Source organism: Penicillium cataractarum, assembly GCF_028827025.1.
Source record: "Penicillium cataractarum strain IBT 29864 chromosome Unknown utg000002l, whole genome shotgun sequence".
NCBI classification, from domain to species: Eukaryota; Fungi; Ascomycota; class Eurotiomycetes; order Eurotiales; family Aspergillaceae; genus Penicillium; species Penicillium cataractarum.
Genome location: NW_026622738.1, coordinates 2875553 through 2899489, shown reverse-complemented (window position 1 = coordinate 2899489; position 23937 = coordinate 2875553). Strand labels below are relative to the sequence as shown.

General features: G+C 51.4%; 10 protein-coding genes across 10 annotated transcripts; 4 read left to right on the top strand and 6 right to left on the bottom strand.

Annotated features, from left to right (window-relative positions):
* Positions 1–227: 227 nt before the first annotated feature.
* Positions 228–2448, top strand: N7496_003132 (translation termination factor GTPase eRF3; the record flags this gene model as incomplete). Its single annotated transcript, XM_056696063.1, has 2 exons — positions 228–2327; positions 2389–2448. The coding sequence occupies 2 exons, from the start codon at positions 228–230 to the stop codon at positions 2446–2448; spliced, it is 2160 nt and encodes a 719-aa protein (XP_056558275.1).
* A 486-nt stretch (positions 2449–2934) lies between these two features.
* Positions 2935–3510, bottom strand: N7496_003131 (pre-rRNA-processing TSR2 family protein; the record flags this gene model as incomplete). The annotated part of the gene is made up of 1 exon (XM_056696062.1): positions 2935–3510. The coding sequence occupies one exon, from the start codon at positions 3508–3510 to the stop codon at positions 2935–2937; it is 576 nt and encodes a 191-aa protein (XP_056558274.1).
* Positions 3511–4286: 776 nt separating this feature from the next.
* N7496_003130 (uncharacterized protein) lies at positions 4287–5741 on the top strand (the record flags this gene model as incomplete). Its single annotated transcript, XM_056696061.1, has 1 exon — positions 4287–5741. One exon carries the CDS (start codon positions 4287–4289, stop codon positions 5739–5741), a length of 1455 nt encoding a protein of 484 aa, XP_056558273.1.
* Positions 5742–6214: 473 nt separating this feature from the next.
* On the bottom strand, positions 6215–7184 carry N7496_003129 (oxidoreductase, short-chain dehydrogenase/reductase family; the record flags this gene model as incomplete). The annotated part of the gene is made up of 2 exons (XM_056696060.1): positions 6215–7062; positions 7112–7184. 2 exons carry the CDS (start codon positions 7182–7184, stop codon positions 6215–6217), a joined length of 921 nt encoding a protein of 306 aa, XP_056558272.1.
* Positions 7185–7676: 492 nt separating this feature from the next.
* Positions 7677–9425, bottom strand: N7496_003128 (cytochrome P450; the record flags this gene model as incomplete). Its single annotated transcript, XM_056696059.1, has 3 exons — positions 7677–8837; positions 8896–9168; positions 9222–9425. The coding sequence occupies 3 exons, from the start codon at positions 9423–9425 to the stop codon at positions 7677–7679; spliced, it is 1638 nt and encodes a 545-aa protein (XP_056558271.1).
* An 846-nt stretch (positions 9426–10271) lies between these two features.
* On the bottom strand, positions 10272–11380 carry N7496_003127 (uncharacterized protein; the record flags this gene model as incomplete). Its single annotated transcript, XM_056696058.1, has 2 exons — positions 10272–10942; positions 11029–11380. The coding sequence occupies 2 exons, from the start codon at positions 11378–11380 to the stop codon at positions 10272–10274; spliced, it is 1023 nt and encodes a 340-aa protein (XP_056558270.1).
* A 546-nt stretch (positions 11381–11926) lies between these two features.
* N7496_003126 (NADH:flavin oxidoreductase/NADH oxidase) lies at positions 11927–13258 on the bottom strand (the record flags this gene model as incomplete). The annotated part of the gene is made up of 2 exons (XM_056696057.1): positions 11927–13012; positions 13088–13258. 2 exons carry the CDS (start codon positions 13256–13258, stop codon positions 11927–11929), a joined length of 1257 nt encoding a protein of 418 aa, XP_056558269.1.
* Positions 13259–15405: 2147 nt separating this feature from the next.
* On the top strand, positions 15406–17551 carry N7496_003125 (uncharacterized protein; the record flags this gene model as incomplete). The annotated part of the gene is made up of 2 exons (XM_056696056.1): positions 15406–15468; positions 15536–17551. The coding sequence occupies 2 exons, from the start codon at positions 15406–15408 to the stop codon at positions 17549–17551; spliced, it is 2079 nt and encodes a 692-aa protein (XP_056558268.1).
* Positions 17552–18363: 812 nt separating this feature from the next.
* Positions 18364–21414, top strand: N7496_003124 (TAPT1 family protein; the record flags this gene model as incomplete). Its single annotated transcript, XM_056696055.1, has 1 exon — positions 18364–21414. One exon carries the CDS (start codon positions 18364–18366, stop codon positions 21412–21414), a length of 3051 nt encoding a protein of 1016 aa, XP_056558267.1.
* A 164-nt stretch (positions 21415–21578) lies between these two features.
* On the bottom strand, positions 21579–23714 carry N7496_003123 (ankyrin repeat domain-containing protein; the record flags this gene model as incomplete). The annotated part of the gene is made up of 1 exon (XM_056696054.1): positions 21579–23714. The coding sequence occupies one exon, from the start codon at positions 23712–23714 to the stop codon at positions 21579–21581; it is 2136 nt and encodes a 711-aa protein (XP_056558266.1).
* Between the last annotated feature and the right edge of the window lie 223 nt (positions 23715–23937).

Genomic DNA, 23937 nt, shown 5'->3' with positions numbered 1-23937 from the left:
ATTCAGATAACGAGAATAAACTCTCTTCTAGTCAGAAAGACAAAACAAAGAGAAGTTCCTCGTTTCGTCACTGTACGCATCAGACACGTGACGCTAACTTATCGCGGGGCGCTGACTCAGCTGTGCAAAATCAAAATCACAGGACCCCTCATTATTGTTGAAACCTACAACCTCGACTCCCGTGTCGCTTGCCGTGTCCTTCATTGCGTCCCGGAATTTATCTCACGATGTCGAACCAGACCCCCGACTCTTGGGAGGATGAGCTCTCCCGGCAAGCGGAGGGTGTCAACCTGAACGCACAGGGCCGTCAACAGGCACCGGCGCCTTCTTTCCAGCCTGGTGCGGCGACCTTCCAGCCCGGCGCTGCATCTTTCACCCCCGGCGCCTCGTCCTTCGTTCCTGGACAGCAGTACCAGCAATACGGTGGTGGTGGTTACCAGTATAACCAGTACGGCCAACAAGCATACGGTTACCCCCAGCAGTCCTACAACCAATACGGCGCATATGGCCAGCAGCCCGGTGGTTACAACCAGTACTATAACCAGCAACCTGGTGGCTTCCAGCAGCAGCAGCAGCAGCAGCCTCGTCAGCCTGCGCCCGCCGCCGCCCAACAGCCTGCCCAGCCTGCCCCCAAGCCTGCTGCGAATGCCTCCGCCGCCGCTCCCAAGGCCAAGGTTCTGTCCATCGGTGCCACCACCTCCAGCGCCGCTCCCAAGACTAAGGTGCTTTCCATCGGAACGCCTACTCCTCCCCCCGCCGTTGCCCCTGCTGCTGCGACTACATCCAACACCACCACCGCAAAGGGCGATACCAAGGGCGCTGAGGCTGCCGAGGCTGGTGCCAAGGTGACCGCTGCCAAGGCCATCGAGAAGACTGAGAAGAAGGCCGATGGGAAGGCTGCTGCTAGTGGCAAGTCTTCGCCCACTCCCTCCTCCGGTCGCTCTAGCCCTGGCCGTGCTGAGGTCGCCAAGGCTGCCCGTGCCGCTGATGCTGTGGCCAAGGCTCAGCAAGCTGATGTCGACGAGGCAACCCTCAAGGAAATTTACGGTGAGAGACGCGAGCATATCAACGTTGTGTTCATTGGCCACGTTGATGCCGGAAAGTCCACCCTGGGTGGTTCTTTGCTCTACTGCACTGGCATGGTCGATGACCGAACTCTGGACAAGTACAAGAAGGAAGCTAAGGAAGCTGGTCGTGAGACCTGGTACCTCTCATGGGCTCTGGATTTGACCAACGAGGAGCGTGCTAAGGGTAAGACTGTCGAAGTTGGTCGCGCCTTCTTCAAGATCATGGTCCCCCACCCCGATGGCCCCATCGAGCGTCAATTCTCCATTCTCGATGCGCCCGGCCACAAGTCTTACGTCCCTCACATGATTGGAGGTGCTTCCCAGGCCGACTTGGGCTGCCTCGTCATTTCCGCCCGTAAGGGTGAGTATGAGACTGGTTTCGAGAAGGGTGGTCAGACCCGTGAGCACGCCCTGCTTGCCCGTAACACTGGTGTTCAGAAGTTGGTCATTGTCGTCAACAAGATGGACGACCCTACCGTCGAATGGAGCAAGGCTCGTTTCGACGAGTGTACCGTCAAGGTCATGAAGTTCTTGGAAGCTCTTGGCTACAAGAAGAGCGATATCTTCTGTATGCCTATTTCTGCCCAGACCACTCTGAACATCAAGGACAGACTTCCCGCCGGTGTCGCCCCCTGGTACGACGGTCCCTCTCTTCTGGAGTACCTCACGGACTTCAAGCTTCCCGAGCGTAAGATCAACGCTCCTTTCATGATGCCTATCAGCGCCAAGTACCGTGACATGGGTACCATGGCTGAGGGTCGTGTTGAGTCTGGTGTCATCAAGAAGAACGGCACTTATCTTATGATGCCTAACCGCACCGAGGTTCAGCTCTCCGCCCTCTACGGTGAGACTGAAGACGAAATTTCCACCGCTTCATGTGGTGACCAGGTCCGCATGCGTCTGCGCGGTGTGGAAGAGGAGGACTTCTTCCCCGGTTTCGTGCTCTGCTCCCCCAAGCGCCCTGTCCACTGTGTGTCTGCTTTCGAGGCCAAGATCCGTATTCTCGATCTTAAGAGCATTCTCACTGCTGGTTTCAACTGTGTTCTTCACGTTCATTCTGCCATTGAGGAGGTTACCTTCGCTGCCCTCCTTCACAAGCTCGAGCCTGGCACTGGCCGCAAGAGCAAGCGCCCCCCACCATTCGCCAACAAGGGCCAGACTATCATTGCCCGCCTGGAGGTGACCGGCACTGCTGGCGCAGTCTGTGTTGAGAGATTCGAGGACTACCAGCAGCTTGGACGATTCACCCTCCGTGACCAGGTACGTCTCCCATTAGCCTTTCTAATGTTAGATGATTCAGATGCTAACCATTCTACTTCAGGGACAAACCATTGCTATTGGTATGATCACTAAGCTCATCTTGCCCGAAAACGAAGAGTAAATGCTTGATGCTTGGAAACATATAACGGAATGTGCATATTCTCGCATTGCGGGAACAAGACCTTAAACAGGATACCACCGTGGAAGCTATGGATGTTTTTCAATTTCTTCCATCAATCTGCCCCTCCAAAGAAAGAGAAGCTAGGATGGGTAGAGATTGGGCGATGATACACTCAAAAGCGTACGCCTCATTTTGACGATTATGAAACTTCTTTACCCCTTCCATATATAGAATTGCTATTTGTCTTTTCCAATAATGAGTCAAATTGCAATACTCCATGTAACTGTATCTTTTCTACAGCGAAAGCGTCAGGTTGCGGAGGGTAAGCAGTTGTAATTGTGTCAATTCGTCTATGTAAAAGGGGAGGTATATGTATTTATGTGCTTCATGCGTTCACTGTAAGAAGAAACATGAAATGAGAGCGACAGTGGAGGTATCATGGATCATGGATCATTAGAATAAACAACTGCCCGCGGTACTGTTGATTTACCGCTTCTTCTTGACCATAGTGAACCCGTCCTCGTCAATCTCAGGCTCAACCTTCTCCCTCGGTGCCCGAACCAAAGAAGGCGCCTCTCCCATCTCAACATCCTCATCCTCAGAGTCATCCTCCTCCTCATCAGTCTCCTGATCCTCGTCCCGCGCATCAACCTTCTTGAACATGCTGGCAGCCGAAGACTTCTGCTGGCTCTTCTTCTGCCACGTCTCCCACAGCTCTTGAATAGCGCCGAACTCTCCCCGAGTCGTCTGTGCCTTGAACTCCATAATCTCGGCAGCCACGTTGCCGGCACTCTCGTCATCAATCATGACTTCGAATTCGTCATTCATGACCTGGATCAGGACGTCCTCGAGATCCTCGGCATCGGTCTCGGGCCGCTCGTTAAGCATGTCTGAGATGGCGCCGCAGAGCCAGTCGCGCTTGTCGCCAGAGGTAGGGCCGCCCCAGTTTGATTGCACGGCTAATGTGAGGGCGGGCCAGTTGTTCAGGACGAGAGCGATGGCAAGGTCGAGGAAAGAGGCGGCATCTTTGGCCGGGGCCGCCATCGTTGATTGTGAGTCCATTGAGAAATGCGTGAAATTGGATTACCCCGCGGGCTTGTTACCGATCGAAAAAGAAGTGATAGCGAGGACGCAGCCGATCAAGGGTGTTGAGAATGGGTATATTCGTCGGAACCACTCGTTGGATCGTGATAGCGGGGGAAGTCTCGATTGAGATTTCTTTGGGTTATGAATTGAAATGTTGGGGGACCACTCGATCAATTGTGATGCTCTTCATCCAAAAATTTTTGATCGCGATAAGATACGATAAGCACGGGTCATGTGATCATAGGGCTACTATATGACGATCATTAAGTCAACAAACTAACCACTAGAAGCTATAGCAGTTTAATATAACCTAGTTCATGAGTTAGTAGATTTTAAAAGATGTAAACAAGTAGGTAGATCAAAATAGTATAAGCACGGAGCATATGGCCTCTCTTCCCTCTCAGAGCATGTAAGTATTACATCAATAAGCGGCCTAGAGTACGTTTCTATCCCCGCAATACTTCCCTTCATTGAAAATGTACTGGCAATGAGACCCAACAATCTTATCATTTTCATCTTGGATCGCAATTTACAAAGCAGCCTGCTACTTTAAGTACCACCTCCCAACTCATAATTGCTGGGTGTTTTTGATTATCCGTTTACGTCAAGAGCGATGGACTAAACCCCCGCCACGTCAAGCACCCCACGTATCACATTTCCCTTTTCAAACTCACTGACATTCCACCTCTATTGCCATTCCCAATTCGTCTCTTATCTCGACATTTTCCACAGCAATTAAGCCAGCCCGCCCGATGGCACTCGTACCCCCAGCTCAGAAAGATGGCTTCTCCTATGCCGGGGATTCCCTCTATCGTGAAACGAGCAACCTGAACCGCCACCGTCGAGCGACCCTACCAGAGCTTAAGAATCACTTCAACGGTAATGGCACAGAGAACCATCCTGCACACTGGTACGAAGCGCAACTCCTCCACTATGGTCTGCCTCCATCCAAGGTCAAGGGCACCGCCCATAAGCGTCTCTTTGATGCGGTCATGGGGGGCAGCCTTGCCGTGCCGCTGCAGATCCAGAAGATCGAGGCCGACCTGAAGAAGGAATGGACAAAGAAGGAACGAGAGGTGAAGAAGATGTTGAACGAATCTGCCACTACGAAGCCAGCGGTAAAGGGTACAAAGCGCAAGGCAGACCAGGTATCGGCCTCGACGAGTGTCAACGTCAACGTCAGTCTTAGCGTCTCGAGAACCGGAGTGATTGAGGTGCAGGCTACACAGCCTGCTACAAAGAAAGCCAAGGCTGCCCCGAAGACCACGGTCGAGGACAAGAAGGTCACGCCGGCTGCCGAACAAGCCTCGTCCACCGTTGCCCCTCAGGTGAAGAAGCAAACCGCTAGGAAGACGACGGCCTCAAGCACAACGCGTAAAGACGGGAAACCCACGACAGCTAAGCAAAAGGCAATGGCTACGAAGACGACTGCTAAAGAAAAGCAAGCCGTGCCGACCAAGTCAACAAAGCCTGTTGCCAAACCAGCTGCGAAGGCGAAGGGGGCTACAAGCAGAGCTTCTAAATACTTGGCACACTCTCAAGGCGAAAACAACGATGCACCACCACCTTATTCGGAGTACGACCCAGGATCTGCCTCTGGGTGGCGAGGACCTGAGCAGTCGATCTCGCCGTCGAGCCCTCGGCGAAGGATTGGCCTGCTCAATGGACGATACGACGTATCTTGTGACCACGTCGAGGCAAACTTTGAAGAATATCGGGACCGATTGAACCTCATCGCAACGCTTGACGGGAACAATTTGTGGCTGAATTTCAATTTCGGCGTTGCTACGGGCATGATGAAAGTAGAGCGTCCATATGAAGTGACTAGGGATCATCCACTAACAGTGTTCTGGCGTGGGAATGCCCTTCCGAGGCAGAGATACGACCGTAAGCTGTTCAACATTGACACGTATGATCGCGCTGGTTCGCTCAACGGGCTTTACTTCATGGGTGAGGGTCACATCCGAGGATTCATTCGATACGGCTCAGAGGAAGAGGATAACCAAGTCGACTTGAAGTTTGATGCTTATCGACGACCGGGTCAGTCAATGACCTCTGAGATCAGCCCTACTGAGGCGCGTGAAATATGGGCTTCGTTGGAGTCACGAGAATCATACTATTCCGATTCTGAGCGAGGCTCATACCGCTCAGATCCAGAACGAGTCCCATACGATTCACACTCGAGTTCATCTGGCGGATATTATTGAATGGCTGCGTCATCTACAGATGAAGGCACGAGGTCTTTGGATGAATCAGAAATTATTCCTTTAGTGGACGGAGATGCAGGCCGTCTCATCAAAATTCTCGCTCCGAAATTGTTAATCAACACCGCATCGTACCCTTCTTTGAGAACAGAAAATGTCGGGGGATCTATGGTAGCTTGATATTTGATCTACTCTCGAATAGCTTTCTTCGTATTACAAGTATCGCACCTTGCTAATCGCTTGCACCTACTGTTCTAAGCTCCAATTCGACGTCTTTCGACTGATGAACTCCCTAGCAAACCGTAAAATGATAATGGCCCTATCATATCCATAGAATTCCGGTAAACTACCCAATTAATGACATTTCCACGATATAGGAGCACTACTGACGACAGCATAAACGATAAGCTCGATTTAGATTGTGTCTAGAAGAGGTTCTCAAGCTCTATAGCAAGTCAAACATTCATAACCTCCCCTCAATACGCTTTCAAAGCCTCTTCAGTCCACTCCCACAACCTCTTCGCCAAATTATCATCCCTCCCCGTCTTATCCAGCTTTTTCTGCGCCAACTTCCCCACAGGCTCATAATACATCCCATTCTCCAACTTCTCCCTTGGCGTCGTCGCAGCCCATACCTGATTATACGCCCCCTCTTCCGGTTGAAGTACGTTTCCCAAATTAGTGATGTGAATGAGAGCCCGGTCCATGAACTTCGAGTTTCCTACCAACTCCGTCGACACAACCCCGGGATGGACAGACACGGAGGTTATACCGGGGTATCGCCGGGATATTTCACGGGCGTAGAGCATATTGGCTAATTTGCTTTGACCATATCGACGCCATGGTCCACCGACCCAAAAATCTTGAACGGTTTTTAGATTGTCGAAGACAATTCCGCCCTTGGGATGGAGGAACATGCCCTCTGATGTGAGCGTGACGATGCGTGCATCACCGCCTGCGGTACTCGTTTTCTCGAGGAGGGGTAGTAGTTTCTTAATGAGTAGTGCGTGACCGAGATGATTCGTGCCGAATTGTAATTCGTAGCCGTCCGTTGTTAGGGATGGTGGTTTGGCCATGATACCCGCATTACACATTAGGATGTCTAGTGTCGGTGACTGAGACAGGAATTGTTTGGCTGCTTCTTTGACGGAGGAGAGAGATGCTAGATCGCATTTAATGAATTGAACTTCGCTTTTTGAACCTGTGTCGCGGATCTGGGTGATTATCTTTTCGGCACTTGCGGCGTTACGGCCGCTGATGTAGATGTGGGATGCGTTGTGCTTGGCTAGATGGATGGCTGATTGAGCGCCCAGACCATTGGTTCCTGATAGAATTAGATTTGGGAGTGTTTTAGATTGGATTGTGTCACGTACCACCGGTGATAAAGATAGATTTCCCCGTAAGGTCAGGGATCTCTTTGTCCGGATTGAAGTTGAGGCTAGACATGATGTATGCGTGATGCAGGTGCAATAGGTTGTGGTTGAATTAGGAAGACAGGAGATGATAGGCGTATAACGTATTTAAGCATTGAGAAGTGGAGATGCCTCTTTTCTAAATCTGTCCATATCGAACATCGTACATTCTTTGCGGCGGGTGTTTGAGTTGTGCCGGCTCGGAAATCGGGACGATGTTCGACCGCATCCCCATAGAATCCGGTTTCATCTTGCCGCCATCCAAATCCTAAGATGACCCGTTTGCCGAATGTTATGCAGATCTAGATTTGATCTCAAGCAGGATAGATAGATGGAAATAGGTTGGATGCTCTGAGTTTCAATTAAGAGATCTAAGTGACTCGATATGTGATTCGTGAGAGTATACAGTACATCATCCGGAGCGCTGTCCAACTCGAAGTGGAGAGGTGTGCCATCAGCACTAACATAAAATCGTCAATCTTAGGAGAAAAAGATAGGAAAAAGTCATTAGAATATCAAAGCCACTCTACCATCCCTCCAACGGGGTAAAAACAGCCAAAACACCATCCTTCGGCGAGACAGTAGCACCCTCACGAAGCTCCAGCTCTCGATCGGGATATTTCAACTCCATATGGAACCGACCAACCGTAGCAGCGACCAGACAAGCTAGCTCAGCCTTAGCAAAGCCCTGACCGATGCAGCTGCGTGGGCCGTGAATGAAAGTCAAGAATGCGTAGTTGCTAGTAGCACCGCCCGTGTTCGCCTTGCCCGGGCCCATGAATCGGTCCGGGTTAAATTTATCCGCATCTGGTCCCCATAGCTCCTCCATATGGTTCAGGACTTCGGGGGCGATGATGAGAGTCGTGCCTTTGGGAATCGCATGGCCAACGAGTGATGTATCCTTGACTGCTGTGCGGATTGTGCCTGGGACGGATGGATGGAAGCGGAGGATTTCGTTGCAGACGGCGTGGAGATAGGGGAGGTTGTCGATCGTGGTAGCATCAATGTTACCAGCCTCATCGGATGATATCGAGGGGAGATTCGCGCGGATTTCCTCGCGCAGTTTAACCTGGACTTCGGGATTCTTGCAGAGTGCGTAAACGGCCCATTGCATCGCCGTGGCAGTGGTTTCGTGGCCTGCTCCCAGGAAGGTCATTAATTGGTCGACCAAATTCTCTTCATCCATGACACCGCTATGCATTGCGACGGAGATAATATCGACGCCCGTCTGCGAGTTGGAATCCTTCATCTTCTCCTTCTTCTGCCGGATCATCTGTCGGGCAACGTCGCGGATAACTTCGCCACCCTCGTCGATGCGTTTATTGCGTTGCGTCGGCATCTTCTGGAGGAGAGTGATGTTTCCCATCAACATTCCAATAATGAATAGGATCTTGGTGCCGAGGCCGGGAGATTGGAAGATCTGTTGGTATGATCGGTTGAGTTTATTGGAGGGGTCGCTCAAAGAATCGAAGTCGTGGTCCATGCCTGCTACCCCGATAATATCCAACGTAGCGCGACTTGCCCAGTTGCGGACAGTGGTGGTGTTGTCTTTGTCTCCAGAGGCTCGTCGCTCTTCCAGATCCTGCTGGATCAGCTTGACCATTTCCACACTCTTGGACCAGAAGATTGGATATAGGTCCTTAATATGGCGGTATGCAAAAGCAGGCATCAAGTTCTTGCGTTGGATCTGTTGCGTATTCTGTTAGTATAGACGCGATAATATTGGTCATGCTCGTGACACTTACCTTGTGTTCGTCACCCTCAGCAAGCAGGATACCATCTCCAACGATACGGCGTAAGCTTTGTCGCAATGTCTTGGGCTTTTCAAAGTCGTATGCTTTTGTCACTAGCAGTTCGCTGAGTGCCTTGGGGCTGGTGAGAACGACTCGTTCTAGGTTTCCGACGATATAGTATCGGATGAGGCCTTCATTTGGCAGTTTCGCCGCCCATTCTTGCATCCGCTTGTAAGGAGTCTCGAGAAAGATGGTCTCGGTGTTTCCCCTCAGCCAATTTCGGCCCTGATGTTGTTAGCGAAAGATGGCATTGGCAGAAGTGGGTTTGATTCACGTACCGATGGTGCCTGAATGTGTTTGATCGGTGTGAAAAATGCAGGATATAACGCGAGTTGATAGAGTATTTTCCAAGCGGTCAGAATCGCAAATGATAGAATCAGCGTTCCAGCCTTTGACCCGAGGATGGCATATTCTGGTCGGAAGTACATGGCAGCAGCCACGCCCAGGTAGAGCACACTAAGATTATCGTTTATGACACCCATTTTGGAGGGTTGAGAGATCTGTCGACCCTTCTCGAATGATGCCAGTTGATATCAAGAAGAGGCCAAATTTGGCAAATGTGAATATGGCACCACTTGTCTCACTCCAGTAGGTTGAGACCGAGTCGATCGCCGATGTCGCTTGATCAACACTCTCGAGCTTTAGTACAAGACATGCGCCGTCCTTAAATCGAATAGGTAAGGGGATACGACTCTTTTATAACGATTGCGAATTCGTAGGTGGACACCTGTTTCGTATGGCCTCGGACGATGTGGCGCCCTAGTGGGACCGATGAATGTGAGAATCTGACAGGCGCAGGCTGCGATAAGAGAGACCTGGACACGTTGCCGTTGACAAGATGCGACCACCACTATATTAATATCTTGCCGTTGATATACGAACAGTCGACCAGGCACCGATATTTGAATGCAACGGACTTTCCAGGCCCCCCAAATAATTCCCCATCGAGTAGGCACTAAGTTAGTTGTCGCTCTCGCAAGTCATACCCGATTCGACGATGCGGGTCCGGCCGTCGGTTGGTTGGTTTTCTCGTAGCCAACTGAAACGCTGGAGTTGTCAACACTAACAGGCTTACTAGTAGGACTCGAGCGCGGAGAATAGAAGTTCCCTTGGCATCTGCGACGAGCATATTACCGGATTAGGGGTACGCTCACGAGCCGCTGCTAAAGAGATCATCCTGGTGAGTTATCCCGAACTCCGCTCCGACTTTATTTTCTAGTCTGAGCTCATAATTAAACAAAAGCTTGTTTTATTTCATGATTGTATTAGTTATTATTTTACTATCACATAACAATAGAACAGCGCAAGCATCAATACCACCGTCCATCTCATTTAGCCAAGCTTTCCACCCCCGTAACCCTCTTAAACTCCGCCATCGTATCCTGCCACAATCGCGCCACCATCCCCTCCCCACGCATCTTCGCCAATACCTGCAACGACTTGGCCCCGGCACTCTCTCCATCCCAATTCACCGCATAAACACCACTACCCACGTCCCCACTCGTACCTCCCGACACAACCACATCGCCAGACACCGGCACCCCAGCAGCCTCACTGCCCGACCGGGGTGGATACCTCGCGCTAGTCGCAAAGAACAAATGCCGTTCCCCAGATTCCCGAAGCGGGATATAAACCAGCGGTCCCACGATCTTGAAAATCGTAATCGCAACCTTCATCAACACGCTATTGGTTTCTCGACCAAAGCCTGATTTCACGGGGCCCGGGTAGTCGTGGATGAAGCTTACTTCGGGGGCGAGCGAGGCCATGTGTTCGAGCATTAAGTCTGTCATGGAGACGTTGTGGCCTCGTACGTGGCGGAGGGGCACGTTTCGGCTTTGGAAGTCGTCTGCATAGATGGGGCCTTCGTGGCCGGCGGCCAGCACGGTGACGACTCTTCGTAGGCTGGGGGCTTGACGAAGTAGAGGGAGGAGGTTGAGGATGAAACGTGCTCGGGCGTAGTATGCTAGGGCCATGAAGATGTGGAGGCCTTCGCTGGTGTCTGTATAAAGCCAGAGAAAGAATGTTAACGCCGTTGCTTGTGGGATTGCAGGTATTCAGGTTGATGATGGGGAAGTATAGACGTACCAACGTGTGAAAGTGCCGAGCCACAAGTCAAGAATACCAAATTGATGCATTTCTCTTTCCTCGTAATCTCGCGACACACCTCGTCGACGGATTTAAGCAGGCTAACATCCGCCTTGATGAAGGTGAACTCGCCCTCGGGGTTCAACTCGTGACATTCAGCAGCAATTCGATCACCGGCTTCTTGCGAGCGGCCGACAAAGTAGACCCGGGGCTGATTCGCATGGCGTGCGAATTCTCGCAAGGAAGTTTCACCGATGCCATTCGTTGCGCCGACGAAGACTGCGACTAAACCCGGTGGAAGGGCAGTTGCGATTTGGGCATTCGAGGACTGGACGTCGGTTAAGGTCACCATTTTGAGGGGATTGGGTTTGCAAGATGATCATTAAGAACCACGGAGGTATGTATGGGATATTTATATTCTGTCATTTTTTTTGAGCTACATTCTATACACCTTGCTATCAGATCGGTTCTGCAAAAGTGGCTACGGTTCTCGGGCGGAATGACTCGAATTCCGGTCGGGCTTGGACCCTTGAACCGCGTCGCTCTCGTATTTCGGTTGGATAGATGTCCCGACCGAGAATCACCATTGCCCAAACTAGTAATAGTTGCTTGGGAGAAGAATTATTCCATGGGATGGACGAGATTTTATTAGTTAGGGGTTGAATATCATATTTGAAGATGAAACGCTCTCTTTGGGCTGTTTTGGAAGGATACTTGATGGCACATAACATATTCTATTAAAAATATACTTGGCGACAATATACTGGCGCTTTCCATTGTAAACAATGTCCACGTATACTCCTCTGCGATATTCCTCGTATCTTCATGCATGATCATTCGTATTCATATCCAAGTCCATTCATCACGAGGCTGAAAGTGACGTCACGACCGTGCATCTCTACATCTTCTCCTGTCGCTTCTTCAAGTAAACACCACCACCGCGATTCCCAAAGCCCCACCGAATCTGGTTGGCCATGGAGATCTCAACATCCAATTCCTCCGCCCACGTCCACACAAGACCGGGATTCTTCTGGAATCCCCGCCCGACCAGGACAAAGTCCAGGTCGTTATTCTCCAACAGGCAATTCGCCAAATGACCGTCATTGATCATGCCGACCGTGCCAACCTGCAGCCGATCTCCAACCGCCTTCTTCACCTCAATGGCAAATGGCGCCTGGAACGCGGCCTTGGCGTGAATATGCTGCTTCTGGTGGTTACCTCCGCTGCTGATATCTAGGACATCGACATTACCGCTCTCGGCGAGAGCCTTTGCGAAACGCACGGTGTCTTCGACGCGCCAGCTGGGTTGGTCGGGCATGGACTCTTCCAACCAGTCGGTAGCTGATACACGCAGGAAGATAGGCATATCCTTGGGTGCATTGTCGCGAGTCAACTGGGCGATTTCGAGCGACAAACGAATACGATTCTCGAAGCTGCCACCATACTCGTCGGTACGGTCGTTCGTTGCGGGGGACAAGAAACTCATAAGTAGGTATCCGTGGGCATTATGAATCTCCACAAAATCCACACCAGCCTTGACAGCGCGCTTGACAGCCGACACCCAATCTGCCTTGAACTGCTCAATCTCGGCGAGAGTCATCGCCTTGGGCATGGGGAACTTGTCGTGGAATGGCGTGTTTGAGGGCCCCTTGACGTTATCGGGCCATCCGCCAGCCTTCTCGGTAGCCATGTCTGCCATACTAAGCCAGGGCGCGACGGTGCTCGCTTTCCGACCTGCGTGGGCCATTTGGATGCCAATAATTTGGTTTTGGCTGTGCACAAACTCGACCACTCGGCGGAGGGGTTCGATCTGCGAGTCCTTCCAGAGACCATGGTCTTGAGGGGTGATGCGGCCATTCGCTTGCACTGCCGTTGCTTCTACCATGAGGAAACCGGGCCCGCGCTGGGCGATACCCCCTAAATGAGCCATATGCCAGTCCGTCATGTGGCCATCGTCGGCACTGTATTGACAGAGTGGAGAGAGCTATTGGCGTGTCGAGGGATATTTTAGATTAATTTTCATGGAGTCAAGGGATATGCTAGTCAAAGGAAAGCTTACGCCAATGCGATTGTGAAAGGTCAGGCCTCGCACTTTGAAGGGCTGGAAGAGCTTGGGAGGTTGTGATCCGTCGGATTGTGGGCTTGCAGCGGACCCGGCTGGAGGCGCTTGGGCTGGTGTAAAGTAGGAGATGCCCTGGGCAGGTTTGTTCACGATATCTGGAGGGGCCATGACTGCGATGGAGGGTTGATAGAAAATGAAGTCTGGACTGCAGGTGGAAGAAAAGGTAATGGGAAGATGTTATCGGTGATAGTCAACCCAGGTGGAAAACGAGCAATTTGCCCGATATGGGTTAAAGTCGAGAACTTCTCAAATCCCCTTCGTTGAATTTGACTACAACCTACTACCTTCAAAGCACATTTATAACCAAGGTCACTCCAGCGTAACTCCACCGGCTTATAAATGCAACTGCCAGTATCCATCTCGATTGCCGGATCGCAGCTTGCCACTACGACTCGACGTCACCACTGAGGGTCATGACGGGCCAATTAGCGACTCTGGTTACAGACTTTATCGGAGACATCTCATGTCGACACGCTCGTCATCCGAGGTTGATTCTCGGCTGCTAGGAAGTAGTCTGCGGGGGAAATAGTAGTTGAGCCTAAATTCGAGTTGTCCACTGTGACTGGTTGATAGGTTGCTTGGGGGTCAGCTTTCTGCGGGGGGTGGTTTCATTATGGGGGAGGGAAGAGGGAACCTTGGAATATAGACCATTCTACTGATTTTGGAGCTATCATTTGGCAGATTCTAATTGAATAGCGACTTAATTGAGATATTGATGTTCTTATCACCTGTAATTGTACCGAGGACTGTTCATTGGGGGCAATGCTAGACTACTCTACGCGATCTGACGATGTATACTTGCTACCAACCCCCACTCTTGCGACCGGGCCGCTGTATATATTGCTGCAAAAGTTTCTACATAATAGAATCATAATATTCTACGCGAGTCGTAATCATCAATAGACTGACCAGGTACTAATTTCTGCCATGTATATCCTGGCTGTCAATAATAGCTGTAGGCCACGCAATTCCTAACCAATTTACCTACTCGTCGCGCTAAAAGGAACACTACGGACTAGACAGAAGAGCTATGGAGGCATTAGGGAAAACCAAGGCTTACGAGGCAGCTTGGCGGGTGAGACTAGGAGATATACTGCGTATCCTGTCCAGAGCACTGCGCAGTCCTCCTCACAGCTGACATGGACAAATCTTGTAGAGAGGAAGCGCCCAAGAGGGCGCTTAGGGCCAGGAACGCGAAATCACGCACTGACAGTCTGACCGTCGGTTAGAGAGCCCCGAGGAGATTCCCCGTATGATTCGTTTCAAAGATGCAAAAAGTGGGACGGTGGAGAAGTGAGCCCCGACGCTGGTTCCATGTAGGAAGTATGAAGAACAAGGACTCGTTGGGAATGGAAGCCCTGACGAGACAACAAATGCAATAGGCGCCAACATCTGCAGGAGGCAGCCGTTTCATGACAAGAATAGTAACGAGAGGACGTTAGTACTGATAAAATTCAAAGAAAGAGATGGACCAGAGGATAACAAAAGGACAAAGGACCATTCAGCCCTAAAAGTGTTCGTCCCTTTTCCCGCGTTGGCACTCTCCACTCTCCACTCGTCGAACTCCTGCGGCACGTTTCATCTTTCCCTTTTCCCCCTTTCAACCTGTCAAGGCCCAAGGTCACGAATTCTGCCTTCGCCATTCATTCCCTTAAAACCATCGTTCAGTCTTTACTACTCGGCCTTCGGTTTTGCCTTACACTCATTCATCTCCAACCTCCTTTACGCACGTCGCATTCTTTCTCCGCAATCCGATCGTCGGCCCTCATCCAATCCACCCCCTTTCTTGGCGCTCAGACAACAAGAAGATCAACCCTCGCGCGCTTGGCATTGCGATCGATACCCACGATCTGCTTGCGCATTCGTGCATGATCAGTCGTGTAGAATAACGCTGGATGCCAGTCTGAAACATCATCGCTGGTCTTTGTCGTCTCGTCGTGCGCCTGTCACGGTTGCCCCCCTGTCGGTGCCTGTGCCTGACGCCTTACATCTGGCCCCCTCGATCTTTCTGCCAGCCTCCTACCTGAGCCTCTCATAGTTATGCGCCAGTCACGAGATTAAGACATCTTCCAACCCAGGTCACTCTTTTTACACCTGCTGTGTCGCACTCGCTCTCTGACACCAACCACCTGACTCGTCGAACTTGATCGTGACTTTACCCGGCTGGCCCGTGGAAGTCCATACTCGTCGCTCGACCCGTACACTCGTTCAATCGCTCGTCATCGCTACCTGGCAGGTCCAGGATCACCGTCATAATGGGGTGCTGTGGTGATCGTGAAAAGGGTGCAGTCTCAATGGAGGAGAAATGGGACTATGTGGTGCGTATAGGAGTGTTTTGATAGCTGATGCGACCATGGCGGTTCATACTAACTATCGCCTTTTTAGAACCTCGACGATTTCAAATCCGACTCCTGCTGGACTCCCTTCTCCTACTTCTTCCTCTGGGTGTTTCTGCTCGTCTCGTTTGCCGTTTATGGTGTCGATACCTTTACCGCCGTCAACCTACTAGCCTTCTCTCGCTGGAGTGGCCGCGTCGAACCCGCTATTCCATTCAGAATCTCTCGGTGGATTTTTGCCGTCTGTATCCTTGTGTCTTTCGCCCTCTTGATCTATCGATGGATGCTTGCTATCCGTGCGATGCGCTCCGGCAGCATCACGCGGAGTTACCTCGACCCTCTTGCGGTTCGCGTCCAGTGCTTCAGAGTGTTCACCAAGGAAGGTCGTGGGTGGAAGCGCTTCCTTGTCTTTGCCGAATTGACCAAGAGTAAGAAAGGAGCCGAGTATGTCGCGCTTTACTCATACTTCTCTTTCCAATTCTGGATGAACACTGTCTTCGCTGATGGGCCCCGCCAGGTCATCAACGCCATCACGCTGTGGTCCGTCATGCAGGCCGACCTTATTCCAGGTGGCAAGAATGCGGCCAAAGACAATGGAACCTCGGATATTCTGCAATTCTTCAACAACGTGAAGATTCTCGCAGAGGAGAATAACCTCCAAGCTGTGGTTCTGTTCGGTATGCTGTTTACTCTGGTAATCTGGGTTCTGTCAGTTTTGAAACTGGCTTCAGCCGTCGTTCTTTACTTGATCTTCTTGTTCCATCACATTCCTTCCACGGACGGAACTCTCAAAGCCTATTGTCGTCGCAAGATTAGCACCCGGTTGACGCGCATCGTTCGGAAGAAGGTCAACAAGGCCTTGGCGAATGGCTTCAAGCTACAGGATCGCGCACCGACACAACCCAGTGTGGTAGGCGGAGATACCAAACCGACCTTGCCATCCCTGCCCAATCTCGAGGCGGATAAGACACCTGCTGTGTCGACCCTATCCCGTAGTACCACGCAGACTACATTGCCTCCTTACACGCGGTCGAACTCTACTGCAACTGAGAAAAACCCAACTCTGCCAAGCCTTGACTTTGATAGCAAGCCACCACTCACTCGAACAGCGACTCAGTCATCTGCCATGTCCGAATCTGCATCATTGACTGGTAATGCGGCTGCGATGGGATACAGTCCACTGGATCGCCAGAACACCCCACTGCCTCCTGTTCCACCTCTGCCGACACATATGGCAAACGTGCCCCCCTCAAGGACAAACACGGCTCAGTCGCGACGTACTCCTGGCCCACAGCCGTTCGCCAACGATGTTGGCCGAAATAGCCCGGGACCCGGAATGCGCAACCTGACCGATTCTGGTGCTCAACCATACCGTCCATTCAGCCCTGCTGTTGATCCTTATGCTCGATCACACACGCCCGGTGCAGCCGTTATCGATGACTACTTTGACCGTTCACATACCCCGGCTGCCCAGGCCTCTTCCTATGATCCTTATGGAACACCTGCTGGTTACTATGGTGCTCCTCCCGAGGACGAATATGATGATGACTTGGGCGCTGGAGCACATTACAACCAGCGGGCACCCTCTCGCCCCCAGCAAGAGTACCCCTCCCATGACGGATACCAAGATCGATCCTATACGCCAGCAAGCACAGGAGCAATGCCCCATCCTCCGCCTGGCCGATCCATGACGCCCGCTAGCACCGGCGCAACATCACATCCTCCACCTGGCCGGTCAATGACACCGGCAAGCTATCGAAGCACACCTGGTCCTCAATCGGATGGACAAATGCAAGGCGCACAACGAACCTACACTCCCTTCAGTCCCGAAAGCCCGGTCGACACTCAATCTGGGTACACGGCATTCAACCCCAACGCTAACAGCGCCAATGCCAACAACGTTCCAATGCCCTCACAGACACCACAACCTCGGATGCAAAGACCCCCGGGTCCATCTGGGTACCAACCCTTCGTACGCGCCAACACCGCGTCTCCCTCTGCGATGAACCGACCCGGTCCTCCTGCGGGATACGGTTTCAACCGTGCAAACACCAATCAATACTGAGACCACTCCTTCACGGAGTTCTCATATTGATTCGAATTCCTTCTTTCTTCCAAAGATTTATTTCGAACCTTCTTATGACCGACTGCAGAAGAGCTGGCTCTTCCTGCCAGTAATAATGACCGGATGTTTCAAATTAAGCTCAGGTCGTTAATACCCCCTTCTCATGAACAACGAACAGCGAGCAAGTCTCTTGAATTGAAAACTGAAACGTTGTACATACCCCTCATACCATACCCCCGTTCTGTTTTGTCTGGCCGTCTGTGCCAGAATTGGTTTCTTTGGATTAGATGAATTGAATATTTTTGAATACTTAAAGTCATAGTTGGAGTCAAGTAGTTGCAAGATTTACGATGTAATATCACTTTAGTGTGGACTGAAGTATATTCGCTGTTACTGCTCGTTGGATCATGTGATGATAAACATGGTTGCCTCAGGCCAAAACAACGGTTGTCACTCCGACTTGCCAGATAATCTCCCTTATCTTCCCCGGCTGCAGCTCACCTTGACCAGTTGCATGATCGCCATGCCCCTGATTTCAAACGTCGTCTCTGGCTGAAAATGAGCATTTAGCTTAGCGCGAAGTTTTGCTCATTGATTCTACAGGCCCACCTTAAATTTCCAGCGCCCCCTTCACCGCTTCTTCGCCTAGCACCATAGCGTGACCACCTTCCGCGGTCCTCGAAGCCGGAATCAGACTTAGAGAATGCGAACGATAGCTACTCTTTGCGTGGGAGTAAGAACGACGATCTGAGTATCCGGAACTCTCGGGAGGGTATTTTTGGGACAGTGCAGCTCTTGGAAAAGCTGCGAATATGAGCCCTGCGGCGGAGATTAACCGAGCTACTCCGAGCCAGGAGCTGAAGCTTAACGGCCACGGGAAAAGGGAGAACGGCGAAGCTGGCCCCTTACGGAACTTCAGCGGCGAGGATCATGAAGGATCTGGTATCTTGACGTCCTCCGAGACAGATGCTAGCCAGAGTCCTACCGCCACACACGACCAAACAACCGATGCCGGAGAGGACAATGTGAACGGCGGTGGCGTGGAGGAACAAGCTACGAACGGAGGTCATACAAATGGGCAGCACTCTGAATCAAATGGCCAAGGACTTGGCATCGTTGTCCAGCTTTCGCCAGATGATGCGGAGACGAACGGCCGGACGACCCTTTTGGAGGGATCTAAAGTGAAGGCCGCTCTGGCTGAGCTTGCCGAGGATGCGTCACGAAGACCTTCGGACGACAAAGAGAAGATCTTGAAATTGTCTCCCGATAAGATTCAGGAGCTGACATCCTCACCCGAATCGATCCCCTACCGTACAGCAACACCAGATACGACTACTGGGCAAAGGGCGGTTCCAGACCACTCCCATCCGAATGGGACGCTTCGTCCGGAAATTAGAGACTCTATTTTGCAATCCCTCAGCGAGGCGCCCTCTTTAGACGATACTTTGAAAGCACGGCATGCGAAAGTCCCGGTTCTTGAAGAATCATCTTTGCCTGCAAGCCCGGCACTTCCACGACCTAGCATTAATGGATCTGTCCGTAATCGGCCTCATACATCTCGGACATTTTCGACGCCGGGGCTCGCTCGGAACTCTATTCCATTGCCGAATAATGAACGGCTTGCGCAAACATGGGCTTCGCGTTCGAAACAAGATCGAAATGCCCCCGATCGTGATCTTAAGAGCCACCTTGCGGCGTCTCCTCAGATCATTGAGAGCCCCTTACCATCACCATTGCCGGCTTCAATTCCCATACCCCCTGTCTCGATACCGACCTATCTCCAGCTTGAGCTTGCATCTGGTCGCCCATCACCGCTGTATATCCATCGATCAGCATCAAATGACTTTCCATATGAATCATCCAGCGCAAAGATCGAACGATTGATGAATTTCCTTATTCTGCCGGGTGCATTGGAACAGGTGCTATGTTTTGGCTCACTCGCATGTCTTGACTCGTGGCTCTACTCCTTCACTATTCTCCCTTTACGCTTCATAAAGGCCGTTTATATTCTCTTCGAATCCTGGGCAAAGAACTTGAATGCCGAGTTTTGGTTCATTTGGAAGTTTGTGGTCAATGGAATTGGGAGAGTATGGCAAAGGAGGAATTACCATGGCGATAAACACGAAAATGAACCTGATGTGACATCTCGATTGGCCAACGGGTCTTCTACGGGGCAAGATGCAACAGCATCTATGGATCGAGAATCTAGGCATCGGGAACCTGAGCCTTCGAAGAGAAGACATCGCGTCTCGGAATCGCGGCGACACCATCGGAGGAAGAAGTCAATCCCATCAACTCTACTCCCAGATGACAAGGCAGACATTTTGACTGGTTTGCTTATGGTGGCAACTTGTTGGGCGTTGATGTACTTTGATGCCAGTCGGATGTATCACTGGATTCGTGGACAAGCCGCTATCAAGCTGTACGTCATTTACAACGTGCTGGAAGTATTGGATCGACTCTTGGCTGCTATCGGACAGGATGTCCTTGAATGCCTTTTCTCACGGGAAGCTCTCGAGCGTCGTCCAGATGGGCGTAGCAAAATTCTGCGTCCGTTTGGGTTGTTTTTGGCTGCACTCGTCTACACGGTGGCACATGCAACGTCCCTTTTCTCTCAGGTCATGACATTGAATGTGGCCGTCAACTCATACTCAAACGCACTCATGACCCTTCTTTTGTCCAATCAGTTCGTGGAGATCAAGTCAACCGTCTTCCGCAAGTTCGAGAAAGAAAACCTGTTCCAGCTCACGTGTGCGGATGTCGTGGAGAGGTTCCAACTGTGGCTGATGCTCACTATCATCGCCTCACGTAATATCGTGGAGACGGGTGCTTTCAACTTCATCGGCGATCTCGGACTGGGGTCTGGCTTTTCTAGCCAGGCTTCTACCAGCACCAACAGTACACCTTTGTCTACTCCTCCTCGAACCGCATCGTCAATCCTGCCGCAATCTTTCACCTTCTTCCCATCATCGATCCTGTCATCAGTCAGCAGTGTCAACTCTTTCCTTCCAACACTGGGTCAAGTATTGGGGCCGTTCTTGGTTGTCCTGGGATCCGAGATGTTGGTGGACTGGTTGAAGCATGCGTATATCAACAAGTTCAACAACTATCGACCCGCATTGTATGGCCGGTATCTTGACGTTCTTGCCAAGGATTACTACACCAACGCCTTTGGTGATCAAAACCTGACACGCCGGCTTGGCCTTCCTGTCATCCCACTGTCATGCCTTTTCATCCGCGTGTCGGTGCAAACCTACCAGATGTTCCTGGCCTCGTTACTCCCTCAACACCCGTCCTCAACCGCGCTAAGGTCGACATCCTTATCATCGATCCATAACCATTATGCACCCGCACCTCTCCCGTCTACGCCGCCTTTGACCTTGAGCAATGTTATCCCAGTGTCTGTTGCCCACGTCAGTGCTTTCTTCAGTACCCTGGTGGACAACGCTATGCCTTCACCTGCGCAGTCCGTCCAGATCTTCACAGTCATCCTGCTATTGACGGCATACATTGTCCTGTTGATCCTCAAATTGCTCCTGGGAATGAGCCTACTTGCCTTCGCACGCTCCCGCTACAAGAAAATGAGAAATCTCGAGAGTGAATCGCGAAAGGCTTCATCCTCGCACCCTCCCGCCACTGAAAACACCGCTCGTAAAGACGAGTTTAATGTTGAAGGGAGTCGGCGCGCCGGCGGTTGGGGAATGGTCGAGGTTGGTGATGAAAAGCGTCGTTGGATCTATGGTGATGACCCAGAAGGTCTGCGGCGCGTGAAGGAGAAGGAGGATAAGGACAAGAACAAGGATAAGGACCTGAAGATAGACCATGTTAAACGGTATGAGATGGTGGCGAAGAAGATTTGGTAATCTTCGTGCAGATTATTGTCTGTACTATTGTATATCTAATGTGAAAATGTGTTTTTGCGGATGGAAGATACTTATGCGAGATATGAGTAGTGGATATTCAATGGAATTCGTGTAATTCCTAAGTTGCCGAGATCTGACTTTTGGACCAAAAAAGCTCAGGCTGGTCACCAGATGGGCCGAGACCATGCCATTCGCAATTCATATTTGCGAACCGTCTTGTTGATCAAGAAAGTGTCCCAGGTCGTGCGAGCGTCCATTGTGGAGGAATTTGTATTTCGAGATGCAGGGATACTTGTTTCAGCATCGTATGATTCCCACGCGAGGACGTCAGGAATTCTGAACCTTTTGATAAGGCTCCAGTTCTCTTCCAGCGTGCCGCGATCCTCCAAGGTTTTCAGGAAGAGCTCGACCAACTTAGGCTCCCCCCTACGAATGACCAACTCCAAGGCGGACGGATCCCCGTGCTCAGTCATCAGAGGATCTGCACCGTGATCGATGAGCTCTTTGGCGATATGGATTGCACTGTCGCCGCGAAGTGACACTGACCTCAAGGCTGAATCATCCGTAGAGTCAAGGTCATCAACCTGCGCGCCGTGATTCAAGAGCTGACGGATGATATCGAGGCAAACATCGACTGATGGGTCGTTGCCGGCATTGACTTTATGACCACAAAGGACCAGAATCGGCGGAAATTCCTCATCGAACTTTTCAATGGGTCGAAAATTGGGATCGACGTATCGGAGGATACATGCAATCGGCTCTGGGTTCAATTCCCTCACCGCGCTGGTAAGGGCCCTGGCCCATCCCTCTTGGTCGGAACCACTAATGTGACGGTATCTATTCTTCAACATCTTGAGGGTTTCCTCATTGCAGAAACCGGCTGCCCCCGAAAGAACACCGCAAGCAACCTTGGCACCGTATGGACAGCCGATGACTAGGATCCTGTGGATTTGTCTAAGCACGGCCATGTTTCCATGAAAGTGGGTTCCAAGAGCATAACCGAGTTTCAAGGCAGCCCTGAGCTTTTCGGAAGTCACTTTCGTCGCATGTGAAAAAAATTTCAAAGCACCCCTCTTGATGAGGACTGAACAAATTGAATCTCGTCCTTTTCTTGCCGCTTCTGTCAGCCACCAGATGCCCCGTGTTTTGATCCATTCGTAGGCGCCGTGATCGAGGATGGCGATGACGATGTCTTTGTGGTTGCCCCGAATTGCTGAATCTATGGCGGTGCTGTACTGGCTGGGGAGGGCATCGGGGTTCTCCCTGAGCATATCGAGCAGGGCCATGACAATCGTCGTATGACCGCTCGAGGCAGCAACACCAAGTACCGGAGACTCCGGCCAATTAATACGTCCAGCACCAAGACGAATCAGTTTGGCGAAGAGTGGTTCGTCCCCAAGGGCGGCGGCGAGCACGAGGAAAGCAGCGCGCGTCTTGACAGACAGATATTTAAGCCGTCCCATAGTTTTACGCCGGCCAATCCGCTCGAAAATGAGCGCGGCGCATTGAGGTGCTTCTTGACACACCAGATCCCGGAGCTGGTCGGCAGTGAATCCTTTCACACTGGCTCCCTTCTCCAATAAGAACCGTACCACGTCAACATGGTTCAGCGAGGCGGCTTCAGAGAGAACGGACTTGTGGGTAGGCGAGCCTGCTTGGAGCATATCGTCAATTGTTGCTCCAGAGTCCACAAGATACTTGACAACCTCCAGACGGCCGGACAGGATAGCGGACCTTATCGGGGTCATATTATCGTCAGCTCGTGCGTTGATGTTGATACCAAGTTCCGAAACCAAATATTCAATCGTTGCAAGTGGTGCTAGCTCACACGCCACGACGAAGGCCTGCACTGCGTCGTGCTTTGATAGACCAGTTTTCACCAAGAGCTCGAGTATGTCCAAACAGTCCTCTTCCAGAGCCGTCAGGGCGGTATCCCTGTCAGACAACGAGCCCGAAGTGATTTCAGATCCGTAAGAATCAATCAACAGTTTGACGATTCCACGTTGTCCGAATTTGACGGCTTCTGGTAGAGGGGAATTGTAGCCCGTCATGGCGGAATATCGACTGAAGCTGATGCCGCTTGCGAGGAGCTTCCTCAGCGAGTCGACGTTACCAGTGGTGACGATGCGGCTCAGACCAGTAGGGGTATACTGTATCGCATAGCCAGGGAAAAGACGATAACTGGCGACCCAGTAAAGACGGCGGCATGCCTGGGATAGGTTGTTCACTTCTTCTCCGTATTCGAGCTCCTGGACAATCTTGTCGAGGAGCTCGTTCGGTAGCTTCAGGATGTGAGCCATGGCTTGCTCAGCCAGAGGGTCTGGGAGACCTGCTAGAGGGAAGCAGTCACGGGCTATGTGTATTTCGAAGATCGGACGTTAGGAAGGTGGGTTTCTCGAGGCCGGGGGAAAGTTGGTGGTGGAGTTAAGTCCGAGATGGTGAGAGAGATGCAAAGGAAGATGAGGAGTCCTTGCTAGCCGTGGCAACAAAACGTCGTTTGACTGCCAGGTTCCTGTATTACGA